This window comes from Molothrus ater, chromosome 9 (assembly GCF_012460135.2).
Source record: "Molothrus ater isolate BHLD 08-10-18 breed brown headed cowbird chromosome 9, BPBGC_Mater_1.1, whole genome shotgun sequence".
NCBI classification, from domain to species: Eukaryota; Metazoa; Chordata; class Aves; order Passeriformes; family Icteridae; genus Molothrus; species Molothrus ater.
Window position 1 is genome coordinate 7,918,646 of NC_050486.2, and position 18,328 is coordinate 7,936,973.

The window sequence follows — 18,328 nt, forward strand, 5'->3', positions numbered from 1 at the left end:
TCCAAAACACAGCACTGCACCAGCTACCAAGGAGGAAATGAACTGTATCCCTGCCTAGCCAGGATCAGCTTCCTGTCCAGCTCTGCATTCACGTGACCCTATCCTAATATACAAATAACTGCCTTTAAGCCAAAACACACATTATGAAAAAATGGTTCTATAAATTTTGCAAAAAAGTAAAAATTTGCCACAAGTTTGATCAGAAAAGATTCATAATACAACAGAAAACACTAGTTTTGAAATGTTCTACATCTGCATTAAACAGCCTTTTTAAAAAACTAAGCATTTTTCACTTACACAGTAGAGTAACAAATTTTGTTAAAATTTGATCTTGACATCCATTCTTTTCTTGTCTGTTGACAAATCCAGAAAGATTGCTTGTAATGTAAGATTGCTTGTAATGTAAGTTTGCTAATTTCTGAAACAATTGCTACTAAAATTTGTTGATAATTGCAAAAATAATCATCTTCTTCAGCAAAATTCCTTTTCCTTTTGTGCCCAAGTGCAGCAGTAAGAAGAGAATGAAATGACTTCAGTACAAATTTAAGTTGACACCTAATATCACATTGCAAAATTCTTCAAGGATGACAAGGTGCAGCAGGAATCACCAGGCTACCACTTAAAAAGAGACAAATATTTTCAACAGGTTGAAATGGAGTTTCAAATGTAATTTTAAAAGCAGAAATGTCTTCCTCTGTAAGAGCCTCTCTGTCTCCTTGGACAATAATGCTGCAGTGAATTACTAAAGTAAGAAATTCTCTCAAGGGTTTATGTTCTCATTAACCTGATCAATTTTGTGCAAAACACAGATATGGATCTCAGGTTTTTCTAAAACCGAGCTTACCTTTCCAGCCACAGCAATGACTTGAGGAGATCCTTCCAGCAGTGAAGAGCACACTCTGTTTTACATCTTCAGCCAAAATTTTATCCTGTTTTTATAAATACATATGCAATATATACAAAGCACCAGAGGTAACAGAATGTTTTGTATCTTTTTCCTGTCTTTTTCTTATCTGAGTCTTTTAGGAAGAAACTGGAAGTTTCTAAACAAACACACGTACAGTGACAGTGAATAATTCAAGCAGTGAGTATTGTTGCAATGGCCTGTTACTATCCATACCAAAACAATCAGTTCACAGCTCACATGCTGCCTGCAGGACACCCAGTGAACTCCATTCCCCAGGTATTTCCTTTGGTTCGTGGGACACAGCAACACTGGCATCAACAATAATCTTCCATACACCTTTTTCCTTATATTGCTTCTCCGAGTCAAAAAAAAAGCAGTGCTTTAAAGACTTAGATTGAACATACTCCAGAAGAGGAACACCTTATATCCAAGAATATTAACTCCCCAAAACAATAGTGTGCCTTCTTTCTACCTTGAATTTAGAATGCATATCCTCAAGTCACAAGGCTGATGACCTCCATAGCCTAATCATCTTGTCCCATAATAAAATACCACAGAAAAAAGTTTGCCAAAATAAAAATGGGAATATTTATTATCTTTTCTACTAAAGCAATGCAGTTCTTTTGAGATTATACATTGGTCTTTGCAAATGTTTCTACAGCTAAATTAATACTTTTCCATTTTGTAAAAAAATTAGACACATACTTCATAAAAACAGACACAGGCTATGTCACCGAACAACTGGAAGGATTGTAACTGTTAGTAGGGATGAGCAAAGAAAGCTCATGCTTATACTTAAACCTCTGGCATTTGTATCATTATCATGTTCAAGTGGGACAAAATGGGGACATTTTCCTTGCACATTTCTGGGTCCACTTCCCAAGCTTTCAGACAGACTGTTAAATACTGAATGTGACCAGGAGAACCTAAACATTGCTCAGCAGTACTACATGCACAAGATGCAGGGGAAGGAGAGTCAGACCCATGCAAACAGTACAAGACAAACCATTACAACTGGCAAACGTGCACTGGACAAAAATTGAAGTTTATGAAAAGCTTTATTTGTTGTCATGAAAATAGTATCAGAAGCAAGTAACTGTATGTGTTTTGCAAAGTCATCTTCATTTGGCCTCCTGAGCTTTCTTGGCATTCTGTTTTTCTTTTGCCTAGAAAACAAGGGGAGATGATGTCAAGCTTTAACAAGATGAAGATCATTCTGGAGCGTTGAATGACTACCCATTACATTTCTGAATCTTAAAAATATGCTGAAAAAAGAAAAATTTAAATGTAAATTTGGACCCTTCAGAAGCATTCTACTACTATTTTACTAGGTTAGTGTATCAAGCCTTTTAAGAACAAATATAGGTTTAAATAAATTATGCAAAAGAAATGGATTAGGTAACTTATGTAGGGGAAAAGCACTATTTTAAAAACATAATTTAAACCTTCATTTTTCATACCTCCATACCAATTTCATTTAACATAGAAAAAACTCTTCCTAATGGAAACATTTTATGTCACAAGACAACACCACACTCAGACATACAGATGATCACAACTGAACTCTGAAATGCACCAAGATCTTAGTGGTTTAGATCTTTCAAATAAGTGGAAAAAACCTCCACAAAAGCTCCTGTCAAAATATTTGCAGACAGATTCTCCTAACTTATATCAATCATAAATAGTTCAAACTGGTAAGGAACTGGAACTTTCTTCCTTATGAATTTACTTAAGAAACAGATTGGGCAAGAAGAGGGGACAACTCAGAAGCAATACTGGCCAACAGCTTTCTGTCAAAATATTAGTTAATTCTGAATCAGTGGCTTGTTGCCACTTATTGAAGTGAACAGAACAGCTGAATCTAATTCAGTGATTTAGAATTAAGATCTGTTACCACCAATTCACTGGCAATTTACTTGTGAAAGCAGCTTGATGGGCATCATCAATGACTTCTGTTAACATCAAACTGGATTAAAACTTCACAAGTTACTCTCTTAAAAACTACCAGCAAATGTACCTTCCTAAATAAATTCAGCTAAAGAATGTACTCATTAAATGACACACAGCTCTTTTTTCATTATACTAATTCAGAGATCCTTTCTCAGTGAGTATAAAATCAGGGATCCTGCCTCTGGCACTCAAGCATAAGTGCACACCAGCACAGAGCTGAGTATAATTCAAGTACTTGACCAGTTTAATAACCTTGCCAAAATGGCAGAAACACTTATTTATTCAAGTTTTAATACAAACCTTAGCAGTAAGTCAATGTTAACAGCCAGATACCTTAGAAAGGGGAAGCCCAAGGCAGTAAATGAGCATAGGAGAAGGGAAAAGGGAGGGACTGAATTCCCAGCATTGTGCCATGGCTGCCACAGGAGTGCAGGGAGCTGTCCCTGGCCAAAGAACTTGGAAGAATAAATGACATGGGCTCTTTTATTTAAAAGAGAAGGTATGAAGAATTATAGTAATATACTATCAGCTAGGAAATACTCACTTTTTCTACTAAGGGTATTAACTGCTGGTGCTCTGCTAGAGTCTTTAACAATTCCATGATGAAAGGCAGGTAGTTATGTTTTCTTCTAATATTTTCAATCTAAAAATAAATTAAAAGCATTAACAGAATTATTATATAGCTGAACTATCTTCTAGTCCCCATCCATTTCCTTCACATTAATTGCACAGCTCCCACATATATACATATAAAAGCTGACTTGATCTTACAACTGTTCCAATAATTTCATCAGAAAAGCAAAGACTACATACCTTATATCTTTTTAATTTTTGGTTCTCTTCTTCAATTAACATCTGGTATTTTGCAACTTCTGATTGTATAGAACTTAACATATTACTACTTTGATCTGTATCCATAGGCTCCTCCTTCCACAAAACAAAAATTTAAATGGATGATGTTACTCCATTTTTAAATTTTACTTTTTTAAAAGCAAGTTTTGTCTCAAGGGTATTTCTATCACAGAAAGATGCAGTTTTGTTTACCATTATAGGTACATACCAGGAATTTCTGCAGTTAGTTACAAGCAGGGACTGGGAAAAAAAAACAGTTCCAGCACCACAGCAAATGAGTTAAGGCAGAAAGTCCAAATGTCATGGTCAGCACTGTGCTGAGTGCTCAGCTCAGAGCTGCAGCACTGAGTGCATCCACACTCTGCTGGACACATCTCTAGCAATCACTCCCTGCTTTTTTGGCTGCTGCTCCATTGGGAGCAAGGAAGGGAAGTGAATAGTAAAGCCAACACACAGAACTGTCAGGGAAATACTTAAGCAATTTAAATTGCATGGCCTACCTCTGCCAGTTGCTGCTGTAGCTCTGCAATCCTCTGCTCATATATCATCTTCCTGTCAGACACAATAGCCATCAGGTTAAACCTTATCTCACCTTCACTGTATCTAAATGAGGAACAGAAAAACAAAACAACAAAGACAACCCGCTTTCAAAATTAGGTACCAACATGACAACTCAAAAGCCCCCTTTCTTGATTTCATTTCATGGAAACAAAATTTTAAATAGGTCTATTAAATTAAGTTGTGCTACTGATCCAATCTTGTTACAAAATAAAATCAGACCACAAATGAACTCTATCCAATGTGTAACTCCTAATTACCTTCTGTCCCCAAAATTTACTATTCCTGTCTGTGGTCACAAAATCAATACAGAAACTGTCCAAAAAAGAAAAGAAAACATGACAACAGAACTTACAGAAGATTCTTCACACAATAGTTTTCACTTTTTCATTACTATTACATGTTAGAAAATATTGGAGACTTCTCCACACAGTGTGAGAAATACATTCAACAATTAGACTAGCAGGCCTTTTGGAGGTTAAGTTCTCCAAAAACAACTTCTTAGTCCTGTTTTGCTTATCAAAAAAAAAAAAAGTCTTCAAGCAAAAACTTAGAATTGTTTTCTAAAAATGGCATAAAATCAACTTTTCTTCTAATAAATTTGGGACTGCAGTTTGGAAACAGAGTTAAGAAGTAGCAAAGTTCCACAGTTTGTTTTTCTAGCTTGAATTTCTAAGACAAGCCATTCTGAAGAAAAACTTCAGAACTCTAAATACCAGGTGTATGGACAGAATGACTATCTAATAATTTGAAGTGCATAGGCAAATGTTATTCATGGTCATGTCACTCTTAGCTTTCACTCACAAAGATCCACAGCTGTGCAACAGATAACAATCTTCTTTTCCAGAGCACTCGTAGGATCTCTCTTCACTACACAGACACCTACTTGGATTAATAATGCAGCAGCCCAGTGTACTTGAGATTTATCTATCATCGCATTTGCCTCATGTTGGGCAACAGGATCTCAAGTCACACATTGATATGCATAAAGAAATGATGCCTAAGTGTCATTGCTTAGAAATTCAGCAGCAATCCTTTAACTGAAGGAAGTTAAGACAAAGGAATTTTCAGGCATAGGGAAGGTGCTATATTTAAAGGCATCACGACCATTTACTTTTGTATGCGCTTCTCTATGACGGGCCGCACTGCACTTATCCAGTCATCCTGATGGCATGCACCTGGGGGAAACACAGAAAAAATTCATCATCTTTGCAAAATTTAACAAAGGAAAAAATTCAGTATCAAGGCAAAATTTATTTCAAAGTTGACTCATATCATTCAGGCTTATGCAGCAACTTCAGAGTGTGTAACAAGTTTTTCCTTAGCTACTGCAGTCTGAAATTACTTAGTTGGTTTTTCAGGAGGTGGAAGATGTTTTATTAATAGCAATATTTAGATAATGCAGTGACCAAAGCAATGGAAGAAAACTAAATTTTAAGGGTATAAGCAGCTAACATCTGTTTTGCTGATAACAAGTAATAATGGGGGGGGAGAAAGTATGTTACGTAGTATTTTTATGACACAAGGAGAATTAGTTGGTATGACAACATTGAAGTAGACAGCAAAGGAAAACACTATGGACAGGTACAGTTATTTAATATTAAACTCTTGATTTTGTCTATGTGCATGCAATATAACGTTAAAAAGTCATGCAGAAAGAAAAACCATAAAAGGATATACGATAGAGAATTTGATTTCAAGTTATATGACAAGATACCCAGAGGTAATTTCCTAAGTTGAAAATGCCTCTTTTGCAATTTCAAGACCTTAAAGTAAATTTAGAGACTCAATCTTGTGACCACACAAATGATGTTACTGTTAGGTCTGAAGACTGTGCAGTACCTCTGGACAGACTAAAGACAAGATTAAGCAGCAAGCTGTAGCTCAGCCTAAACATAGATAAAATTGTCAACAAATCTGGGAAAACACTCTGGGAATGGAGTGTGGAACATGTTGTTGGCAATGTATCAGACTCTAAAGTACAGACACTCTGCACAAGCAGTGCAGAGCTTTTCAAGACTCAACAGGGCACATATATCTCAAGAAAGATTACAAAACAGAAGCCTGTCTTAGAGAGAACAAAGCTATTTTCTTTTAAACCATTAGGGAAACACTTGATATCTGAGAAGAAAGAGGGCAGTGTGTAAACACAAGCCACATAAAGGAAAAAAAGTGTCTGGAGTCAGCTGTATATATTCTCCCTTTATGTAAACTTCTGTCTTGCAACAAAACCATCAAGGTTTTGGAAGGGATTGCAGGACCTGACCATTTGATTACTACATGAAAAGAGAGAAGGCATCAGAGACATGGACGAAGCAGGGAGGAAATTATATTTTCAGACCAACAAAACTAAAACAAATGACTGCAAGGAAGTACAAGTCTACAGCACATTCAGAAAAATTTCAAGATATTCTTTATTTTAATAAATAATATGCATTGAGTCTATAACATATGACCAATTTATTGCAAAAAGCCATTGTTAAAATAAAGAATGTCCAGCAAAAATGTAAAAAGTTACCTAAATCAATCGGTCCTTCCCTTAAGCCATCTAGCTCATATAGCCTCCCATTAACAGGAACATAGCTTACAAAGTGAAAGGCATCTTCTTCCTTTGCTGAAGACTTTGCATCAAACTCAAACATCTGTTGTCTGCAAAGAAAATTTAAAAATTTTCTGAGATTAAAAAGGATTTGCTCAAATTTTGGCCAGATTTAAAACATATGTTACCTGGCAAAACTGTTGTGAACTTGCCGAATCACTTCTGAGTTGCTCAGTGCCAAACCTTTCATCTGAAAGGAAGTAACAAAACATCTGTAAACCACCACAGCTGTAACACTGTGACACTCAAAATGCAGAAAACACCGGTCACTCACTGCAGCATCAAAGCTTTGGGAAAATTCTTTAAATTCTGACAAGGTCTCTCCTAGATGAATGTCTTGATGAGCACAGTTTAACAGCACACTTACTATGGCTTGAGTTGCACAGGCATTATTTATGACCTAGAAAAAAGCATGGAGAATTTGGTCAGCATTGGTGATAAAAGTTCACTCCAAACTGTGTTTGCTTTTGTTACACACACACTTTCTATGCTGATTCACATTAGAGCTGCACCCTAACACAGACTGGATTTGCTGCCTGGATAGCTACAGAAAAGCCCCTGCTATGGTAAAATCAGCTCTGCATGCTGTCATATACAATTCACTGATAAAACTCATCTTTCACAGCTGTCCTCAGAAACTGTCATTCCACTGCCTCACCATCTCTCTAAAATGATTAATGAAAGGCATAGAAGAAAGGCAAAAATCCTTGGATCCCTGTGGAAAAACACACAGTAATATTCAAAGCAAGTTGCCCAAATTGTGTTATCTATGGCCTTAAAAAAAAAAGTCAACTGTCCCAAGAAAAATCCTACAAATAATAAGATCTCCTACTAGGAGTAAGAGGTCAGAAAATTTAATTTGAACCAATAAAATACATTATGGAACTTAAAATTGTTATTAAAAGGTTTTATTGGACAAAAAATTTCAAGTATTCTAGGTAAAAGCATTCCAGGATGTAGATATTGTTTAAATGATGGTTAGCTGAATAACATGCTTGCCCAATACAGCTATCCTTTTCAAGTTAAAGTTACTAGTTGAACATTTCATATTCCACTTTGAGAAAATATAAACAACCCCCTTTGTATTAAAGCCATGTCTTTAATGTTGTTTACCAATAACCAAAGTAAAACACTGAATTTAAAGAAAGAAGCTGCAAAGATTATTTAATATAATCTGAGATTTAACTAAATGCACTGTTATCAAATGGTATGAGGCCATAATACAAGACTTTATATTAGCAGTTTTTTCTCAGAAAGCTATAGGTTAGGAATGAGTAATGTATCATTAGTCTTTGAGACTATTTCGCAATTGAAAATGCTACTTCAAACTTTCAGAGAGGATGTGACTTTTGTATAAGAATATGAAAATTAGTTCAGGGCCGTGAATATGAAACCACTTCCAACAAGAAAGGAGAAAAAAACCAAAAAAACCTAAAAAAAAAAAAAAAACCAACAAAAAAACCCCCCCAAAAAAAAAAAAAAAAAAAAAAAACCCAAAAAAAAAACCCCAAAAAAAAACAACCCCAAAAAAACCAAAGAAAAAACCCAAGCAACCTGTTTCACAATCAAGGCTAGTCCTAACAAAGGAAAACCTAGTATGTTAATACTAAAAGCCATATCATAAATTTATTTTCTATACTTCAGAGTGTTCTCAGTTTAGATTATGTATATATGCAGATGATAAATAATAAAACACTTCTTAATTTAAGAAAAATGCTATCTAGTTCACTTAAACAGTAATCAAGGGAGTCAACTACACATTCAGAACAGATTACAGCAGCCAAAATTGAAATTAAACCAAGTGCAGGTACATCAGCTAAGGGCTAGAATACACAGGTGCAAAATAAAGGACATACAAGGAAAATCCATCAAGGGCAGAGAAATAATGAACCAGCAGCAGAAAAACTCAAACCCCCAGAGCAGCAGAATGGCATACTTTGAATTACCCTGCAACTTAGGGAAAAGAACTAAAGACTCTGAGATACAGCTAAGGAATGTCAGCAGAGACAGTGGTAAGTGGTAGGATGAAAGCAGGGTAGTCTCAAGTGCATCAGAGTGGGTGAAGCTGATGCAGTGTAAATAAGCTGACAGAGAAGCAGGAGAAGGCACAGACACCTGTGCTGATGCACTGTCAGAACAGTGCTGCTACAATGGAGGCAGCCTCACTACAGCAAACTGTATTTGTAAATGACAATTAATACAGGGCATTATAGGAGAGACAAGACTGAATGGCAGCCAATTTTGCTGAAAAATCAAGATGGAACAACCAGTTGCTCTTTACAGACAACTCAATAATGGCTTCAAAACAAGGAAAGGAAATTTACCAAGATTTTGTTTAGCAGGATACAAAAGCTTGAAACAGAAAATAAAATCAGAGGGAGAATTAGACTTTGCAAAGAATTAATGGGCTCATCTAATATTGGCCTTCAAGCATATTTTGTATTCCAACTACATTATGAAATGAGTCTGATGAAGTACATAGGGATCAAACTAAACAAAGTCTGACTGCTAGAAAACACTGCAAAAGATGTGGATCTGAGGGCAACAGCCTGCAGCTGGTGAAATGAAAATACATTACAGAAATACATTCTAGCACTTCAGTCAAGTGAGAGGCAGGAGTTAAGGAAAAGGCAGCAACAACAGTCCTGTAGCAAAGGAACAGAAGGAAATGCAGGTGATGTGCATAAAAATCCAGTGTGTTCCAGGGTGTAGATGACACAGGAGAACACCAAGATGGAACAAGGGAATCTCTAGCTTGGTGGCTCACAGACAAGGGGAGGAGTGCACAGTGAGGATGTGACTGCAGGACCAAATGCAGGCAAGTGTGGGATTTGTCACACAGACACAGTGCCATCCATGCACACAGCCAGTCCAGCACTGCTCCACACACAACCTGGAGAACCCTTCAGGATACCCATCTCTCATTCCCAGAGTGTCTCTTACTTAGGGTGCCGCAGCATTAGCAGAAAACATTATTTGCATTTAGCTAACATGATAATAAATGCAAGTTGTTCCCAAAAGATTTTTATTTGGACTTGGGGATTTAGAGGATTTTATGTATTTGTCCAGAAATACCAACATTTGCTTGGCTATTTCTGTCCAGGAAGTCTCGGTGAGGTTAGATTAGATTGATCAATAAGCAAGACTCCAACTTAAAGCAGACACTCAGAGTTAAAAGACTGTGTAGGCAAAAGTTCAAGGTGTATTTTACAATACTTGAAAGAAAACTGTAACATATATATACAGAAATGTATCAAGAGAGGATTGACCTATCCCCAAGTGAAGCTCAGCTTAAACTGAGGAACCCCTTGATTAGGCTACTCTCTAAGTAAGATGCACCACTTCCTAAGTATGCACCTTTCTCTAGGGATCTTTTGGATCAACTTCAGGCAGAAGCACTTGAAATTCTTGACTCACATCTTCTACCTGATGGATTTTGTATTTTGCTTTTCAAAAAAGCTGTGGACAAGCCTGTGTTGCAATTGGTAGTATAACCAGAAAATTCACTTACAGAACATTCCAACATTATAGAACAGTTGGTTTTACAGAGCTCAACATGAAAAATTCAGCATTAGCACGCAGGTCCACAAATTATTCTTGTTTAGAAACCCAATATTATTTTTTCAATTTAAATTTTGTTAGAGTACAGATATAATCTTTCTACAGCTATATTCACTTACTGAAAATCTCTTTCTGATTTGTTTCATGTCTTGAAGTTGTACTTCTTGTAAGTTATTTGTTATCCCAAACTTAGCTTTAACACAGGTATCTGGTCTATCTTAATGTTACCAAATCTGAAAAGGTCATTTGAGTTTGAAATCAATTAAGTACTGGAAATGTAAAAAAATACATATACTTCCATTAGTGCCATAAACATAACTAGAGACCAATGGTTTGTTATTAACAGTATCATTTATAAGACACTCCTTCTGAAGGTATTCCCAATAATGAATTCAATGTTCTGTCATGACAATGCAAAATAAACACATGGCACTAGGAAAGGCAGGATACCAATAGTTCCATACTAAAAGCTGAAGAATTTATTAAACTCAAAAGAAGTAGCTTCAGATCTGCAACAATGGCATTCTTTTTTGTCCAGAGACACTTCTGCAGTGCTCAGCAGAGAATGCAGCTCCTCCAAAGAGTGTGGCAGGGAGCTGAATACATTGAGCAGCTGTAATCATGTATCCACTGTGTGTGAAAACAACAGCAAGGGCCCAACTGAAGCAACACAGAAATCAGGAAATTCTGAGTTAAGGCTGAAACTGTATCCTTAACTCACCTCACGGTGCCTATGTATCCTAGCTCAAAGGGTATGTAAGATCATCCAGAGTTCTCTGGCCTCAACTAGAGGACCAAACCATACCTAGGCACAACAGGGAGGCCAAATTCAACATGAGTGCACATCAAAGTGACTATTAAAAAACACCCCTTTAATATGCATGCATACAAGACAGACTTCAAAATTCAACCCCCCAACAGAGTCGTGATATAACTTGGAACAAGATCTAGTTGCCATTTGGAATTCAACTACAACATCACTATGGAAGTGGAAATGAGGAAAATGGGAGCATGCACAAGCTTCTTACCAAAACCATGTCTCCTAGTGCAATTTTCAAGATGTTTTACTAGACAGTTTGAGAGCTGTAGCCTTTAACCTCTAAATAAAGTTCCCCATAATGAAACAATTTTAAAAATTGAACAAATAATAAAGTTGAACAGAAACAAAATTTATCTTCTCTACTCAACTCTTGTTATATATTAACAGTAACCTTGTCTTGCTCACACAGGATTCAGGAAAACACTTGAAAACATGCCTGGAGTAAAACCCATTGTACCCAATGTCTTTAGATGGGGACATTTAAAAGAAGAAAACATGTGAGAAAAGAAAGAGAGGCAAAGACTTGTTGAGATTTTTCAGGCTCCAGTGTCATGACAGTTTTGAAGATACAGATCAACAGATCAATAACCTTAAATGTCATAAAAATTGCCCTAACCAATCTATTTGTTCTGGGATTCCAGCCTACAAATGAACATAGTATAATTTTACATCATCCCTTTTGTAATGAAGAAAAAGGTCTTCTGGGAAGACCCTCAAAGCAAGCATAAAATTTGGCTTAAAACATACAGAGGAAATAAAAAATACACATGAACCCAGCTGCAAGATGGCTGGGAGGACTTGCTCTTTCACAACACAAATATTCAATACCAATGCTCATCTTGCTTTGTGCTCCTGGGTGACTCAGACAGATCCAGACTGTGGTTTTGAGAAGTGCAGTAACTTCAGCACTACCACAAAGAACCCCCTGTTCTCTCACTTAGCAGTTTTGTCCTGTCCAGACCTGCTGAACAGACACATCTCACAGTACAGCAGAGACCAGCCCAGATACCATGCACAGAGAACTGCTGGGGGATGAGCTTCACTGCCTCACAGAGTTTCACTGCAGCCTGCTCTCAGCAGCAGCAGCAAATCATAAGATCAGACACACTCAAGAAAACACTAAATCCTCAAAACATTGCTTGTCAAGTTGGATCTCTAACCCAGGCTAACTTTCTTCAGTGTGAAAGTCACCAGAGCTAAACTGGTATTAAAGAGATTCCTCCAAAATATCCAAAGCAGTTTCTTTCTGTTGACTTTTAGTAATAATTTCTCTGTACCTATTTCTAGTTGTTCAGTCACAATAGCTCAGTACAGGCAAAACTGAACTGATATGAAACACAAGCATATAGATGTCTTCAAGGAATGTCTTAATTTTGCAAAGCCACTGCACTTGACTGACAGATAACAATAAAAAAATGAAAAATATTCTAATTCTAAACTTTTTGCAAATGACTTTTGAAACATCTCTTCCACGCCATCAAGTGGCAAAACCAGGCAGTACTATTATAAGAGTCAACATTTCTAGAAATTGCTTTCCATGCTAAAATTAAGAGTCACTCCAGCACACTCTCTTTAAAGGCAGCAGGTAAAGGAAAGGGACAATTAAAAATGAGGTTTCAGCTTAAGAACACATTAAAATATGAGTGCTTCAAAGAAGACCATAAAATAAAGAAGACTTTTCACTGTTAGCCTTTAATTTTGTGGGGCTTGCTATCAAATCTACCATTATCCAAATTTTATGATGTACATTCTGCAATCTCATCTTAAAGCTCAAGAAAGCTCCTCTTAGCTATTGCCTTGAAACACAGTGTCAAGCTTCATAAAAAGGAAGGAAGTGGAAAAGGCAAAAGAAGTGGAGCAAGCAGACAAATGCTTTGAAACTTTTCAGCATTCATTAGAACAGCAATTCTAGGACAACCTCAGCTACTCACAGGAAACAAGATGAAACCCCTTGAGTGAGGGAAAATTCACCTTCACTTTAAAATAAAAAAAACCCCAACATCCTCCAAAAAATCCCTCTCTAGATTCCAATCACAGCAATCTCCTCCCACCATGGAACTACCTTTTGAAAGTTACATCAAGGATTTTCTCTGAGTTCTTTGCCTCATGGCTGTTCTTTGGTTACAGCCCAAGGCTACTAACAGTATGTTTGGTTAGGTAGAAATCACAACCTAAACCAGTGTCTGTGAGAGCTACCAAGCTACAATTAGTAAACTGCTACTGATCACTGCATCATAAAGATCTTGGGCAGTGCTTGGAAGGACTCAAGAGCTACAGCAGGGGAAGAATGAAGAGAAGCAGCATTAAAAAAGCTGATCCACAACAGCATGATCATAAAAGGAATGAAACAGAAGTGCAGGTACAGAGTGGCCAGGATGGCTATTTGGATTGCTTTCCATATTTCTATACTTTTACCTGGAAGTGTGAAGAGATTTTTTCATATCCAGAAATTTACATTCAAAATTTGCATTTGCGGTGGGAAATAAAACAAAAAAAAAAAAACCCTACAAAAAAAAAAGCCCACCAAACCCCCCAACAACTAGACCATGTAAGAGTCTTCACAGAAATCATAATAATTTGCCCTTTGATGTCAATGTTTTGCAATAAATACCCATATTAAATACTCTGCTTTCATTCTGATCACTTTCTCTTGCTTTTCTTTCTTGCAAAAAATGCACACAGCAGTCTGTTAATTCTAAGACAAAATTTCAGTACTACTCTGTATTTAATAAAATACAATGGACTACATCAGCTAAACCAATTTTGCAGTGATTTCTAATTTAAATTCACCTTTCTGATTTGAATACTTAAAACTTGCATGCCAAAATGGTCTGCAAACCCTTGAAGGAAAGCATATACTGCCTCAGCTTCAGAGCACTTGAGAAAAGTAAGAAATAAAAACAGAACCAAAATAAATTTCTTCCAACAAGTTGTTGAAAGTGGTTTCAAAAGATGTAATTTGCTCATCCTGCTGAGAACATTTACCAAGTCCCTTCTGCACAGAAGACTGAGTTACTTTATGGGTGAGAGCTGACAAATAAATAAGAGCTTCACTCTTCCATAGCTGCAATTCTTGTCTGACTTGACAGATCAAATTGATTTGCTTTGTCAATACACAGCTCCTACTCTCAGAATCTGCTGATTCTGCAAAATATTAATTTCTGTGTACACATGAATAAAAAATAGGGTTCTTTTTGGTATTAAAAGTTATGTTTCATCACATATCTGAAACAATTACTTAATTTCTCATACCTGCTTAGCAAAAAATATTGTATCCAGTCTGGAATCCTGGACAACAGAACCCGCTGGCTCCTCTCCGGGCTGCCACTTGAAGAGAAAAATCAGCCCATGTACTGGCCTGAAAAACAAAACTTATAGTAAAAAGGTCACCAGGACTAATGAAAAATATTAAAATTATCTGTACTGTAGTTTACTGTATGCTGGTATGGTAATTCTTTTAATTCTTTCTAAATACCAGGAACTTACACTGAAATTTTCAGATATGCTCTTTTAATTAGGCAGGAGACAATTCAGGCTTCTTTCTGTAAGTGCTAAACAATCCTAATCTGAATTAGCCTTTAGCCACTAATTTTCAAAATTCAGGACCAGTTTTCCTGGTTACTGCAAGTTTTACAGTTGCAGAACTCTCATTTGAATTGGTGAGTGATAAACAGCTATCAAAGCAAATATCAGTCATACACAAGAGCAGGAACAAACGTTTTGGTAATCCTTCTAGACACAGACGAAATGCCCAAAGAGGAGCTCTCCCAAAACTTTATGCTTTGAGTTAGCTCACCAACAAGTAAAAGAAACCCAGTTTTCTCTTCTAGAAAAAAGCGTGTCTTGCCTTTCAGACTGCTTCTCTTTTACTACATGTTGCACTGTATTCAGTATTCCCAGAACACAGAAATTTATCAGTAAAGGAAATAGGTCTCACAAAATCTTCAGTTACAGTAAGACAAAAACTTATTCATCGACTTAAATCTAAGGTCATCACCAAAAAGAGGCCACAAATGGTTTTGCTACAGAAGACAAACACACACTTATAGTGCACAAGAAACTTTTCCTAAGCTCTGACCAGGAATCTGAGATGCATTTTTTCAAATTCTCTCAGTGGACCTGTGTCACCACACTTGTCACAGTTGAGACAGCTACAATTAAATTGGGAGTATTACCACACAACTTCAGAAAGCTTCAACCCATACAGAGTAACACCATGTCACTTCAGAAGGCTGCAAGCATCAGCCCTTCTTGTTCTGTGGCCCAGCCTTTTATCCCCTCCTGTTGATGCCCTGCCCCTGTGTGCCCTCTGCTCCCTTTGGTGGTTGCTCAGTGCCCCTGGGCACTCCATGGCTCGTTGCTGTCAGTGCTGCTCACCTGCTGCTCACAGCTGCACCCACTGGGGATGAGGCTGGGCCAGCCCCACTCCCAACCACCACACACTGTGTGCCTGCAGAGCTGCTGTTTAGAAAACAAAGATGCTTCTATATTCTTTCACTCCCAGTGTTTATACATTGTGTAAAATATTGCAGGTGTAATGGGAAGGGAGGAAGGAAGCTGGCCATCCCTCAGGACTGGAAAGACAAATATCTCCCAGGATATGCAAAGCTGTCACTTAATGAACAAACAGGTAAATGCTCTGATAGTGCAGGCAGCAAATAAACCAATTCATAGGTAACAGTTCTGCCATTCAGGTGTTGCTGGTCAAACATCTTCAGTCAAAAATTCTACAAGTACATCCTCTGTACCAATTCCTGCATCTTTTGAAAGATTAATCCTACAAGTATGGGATATTTGCACAAGATACAAGAGTATGATCCAGATTAAATGATATTTTCCTCTTAAAATCCTGTATGTAAACATGGATAACAGCATGTTTACACATGGACAAAACATTAAAAGAATTAATGTTGCTTAATGAGGGCAGAATTGTTCCACATGACACAAGTTATAAAAAGCTTATTTGCCCTCACATCCATATGGAAGTGGTTCTGCAGGAAAAATGAGTTACAAAGGTATGTAAGCACTGGAAAATAATTTAAGACAACAGAGGTAACATCCTGGGATGTGAGGAGAGAGGGAGATAAAGCAAGGAACAGAAATTCACCCAAGAATTTGTTAAGAGCTGAAAGGCAAGCTAATGGAAAAATCATTAGAAATCTACTTCCACATTCTAGCTACTATCAGCATTTCTTTCAAAACCTGATTAAGCGAGATTAAGTACAAAGCATTAATGAAAAGCAATTTAACTGCCAGGTATTCCATTAAATCAAAATCCTAACAAACTTCTGTAGAAACTAAAGGAAAAAACACAAACACAAAATGCCCCAAACAAAAGATCCACCAAAAATACACCTGAGTTTAGTACACATTCTTTCAGAGACTTCAGACAAATGTGAATAAAAACCATGTGCCTTACTTCAATTTTTCAAAGTTCTCTGGCTCCAAGCTCCATATTTCTTCAACTTGTGCTCCTCTACAGCCTGAAATAAGGAAAAAACAGAGGCTTCTTCAACTAGCTCATTTAAAAAGGGATGCAGCCAGTAAAGACAGACATAAGTAAAAACTTATGAAAGAAAACACAAAAACATTATGCAATTTTTACAACTAGTATATCCAGGCTACGGAAAAGTCTATCTGTGGGCTTTATAATAGACCTTGATTAAAAAAACCTGAACAAGACAGGCAGAGAAACTATTTCAGGAATTTCTGAACCTGTGTATGGTGATACTGTCTTTATAAGAGAGTTGCATTTAAAGAAGAAGCAAAGGAGCTTAAATATTTCTGATCACTTCATGTCCTTTGCTTAACTGAAAACAACACTGTTTATAAAGGCATTATCAGCAAACCCAAAGCAGAACTTTAAACACCTGTCTCCAGACAAAGACCTATAGTAGTAGACCAAAAATGCTATACACTCAAGCAAGACATTTGCCTAATACACAGCCAAAAGGTTTAAATATTTAGTATGTGGAAATTTCATTTATTAGCTAAATAAAAATATAAAAGAAGCATGTCTGGACTTTGTTTCTGAGAAAAAGACATGACAAACTATGAATCAATGAAACATGGAGTACAATAATTTTCCTTCTTTGGCTGAGAATAACCTGGCTGCTGTAATAACCATATATTCCCCAAAGACTTTAAACGCAATTCAACACAAAATTTAGCATTCTGGAAGGCCAGGCAGCCGCTTGCAGGCTACCCAGCCACTGCCAAGCCCCACAGCTCAGCCTAGGCACAGCCCTTTCTCTGAATGTCCTCACTCCTGGGGCTCTGTAACCCGAACACCTTCTCAGGGAAGTTCAGATCAGACATTCGGAGGAATTTTTTCAAAGGGCTGATGAGACGTTCCAACGGGCTGCCCGGGGAAGTGATGGAGTCACTGCCCTGGAGGTGTTTAAGGAAAGACTGGACATGGCACTCAGTGCCCCGGTCTGGCTGACAAGGTGGTGCTGGGTCATAGCTTGGCCCCGAGGAGCTGAGAAGCCCTTTCCAAGCTAAAGGACGCTGTGACTCTCCGCGGCACGTCCCTGCCGAGCGTCCCGCAGCAGAGCAGCAGGTGCCGGGCCGAGGGCCGGGCCGGGCCGCACAGGCCGCGCTGGGGCCGGACTCGGCGGTGCCCGCAGGCGGCCGGGCCGGGCCGGGCCGGGGACATCACGGAAGCCACGCTCGCCGCCGGCAGCGCATCCCAGCCCCTTCCCGGCCCCGCAGCAACCGAGCCCCGCATGCCCTCCCCGCCCGGCAGGGACAGCGGGCTCGCGCCCAGCGGTGCGGAGCAGCCCCGCGGAGCCCCCACCCCTGCCCGGCCCCGCTCGACCCTCACCGAAGCCCTTGATGAGCTCGGTGAAGACGCCCGGGTCGCTCTCCATGAGGCACCACTCGCCGGCGCTGCTGCCCCCGGACATGGCGGCACTGCCGCCGCTCAGGCTGCGAGGCCGAGCCGCGCCGCTCCCTTCCCGGCAGGACCCGCGCCGGGCACCGCCATGGAGAGGCGGGGCGGCCGCAGGAAGCGGCGAGCGGGACTGGATCCGGGGCAGCTGCGGGCGCGGGCGGCACCGCCCCGGCCGCGGCAGGGCCG

General features: G+C 38.5%; 1 protein-coding gene across 2 annotated transcripts; it reads right to left on the reverse strand.

The window, feature by feature from the left end:
- Nucleotides 1-1,471: 1,471 nt before the first annotated feature.
- UCHL5 (ubiquitin C-terminal hydrolase L5) lies at nt 1,472-18,237 on the reverse strand. Of its 2 annotated transcripts, none has more exons than XM_036387691.2 (11): nt 18,074-18,237; nt 16,667-16,730; nt 14,500-14,605; nt 7,234-7,266; nt 6,995-7,056; nt 6,786-6,916; nt 5,382-5,445; nt 4,210-4,312; nt 3,671-3,784; nt 3,402-3,500; nt 1,472-2,073 (listed from the first exon to the last, which is right to left on the reverse strand). In XM_036387691.2, exons 1-11 carry the CDS (start codon nt 18,153-18,155, stop codon nt 2,029-2,031), a joined length of 903 nt encoding a protein of 300 aa, XP_036243584.1. In that variant the 5' UTR covers nt 18,156-18,237; the 3' UTR covers nt 1,472-2,028. The 2 variants fall into 2 exon arrangements, with proteins under 2 accessions (XP_036243584.1, XP_036243583.1); XM_036387690.2 differs by having other exon boundaries at nt 7,141-7,266; nt 18,074-18,236.
- Between the last annotated feature and the right edge of the window lie 91 nt (nt 18,238-18,328).

Bases quoted from the DNA above. Each gene is read 5' to 3' on its own strand.
- UCHL5 (XM_036387690.2), bottom strand. From the start codon at position 18,155: ATGTCCGGGGGCAGCAGCGCCGGCGAGTGGTGCCTCATGGAGAGCGAC. The intron at 16,731-18,073 runs GTGAGGGTCGAG...TCCTTATTTCAG, and splicing joins CGAGCTCATCAAGGGCTTCG to GCTGTAGAGGAGCACAAGTT. The intron at 3,501-3,670 runs GTATGTAGTCTT...ATTTATTTTTAG, and splicing joins AAAAATTAAAAAGATATAAG to ATTGAAAATATTAGAAGAAA.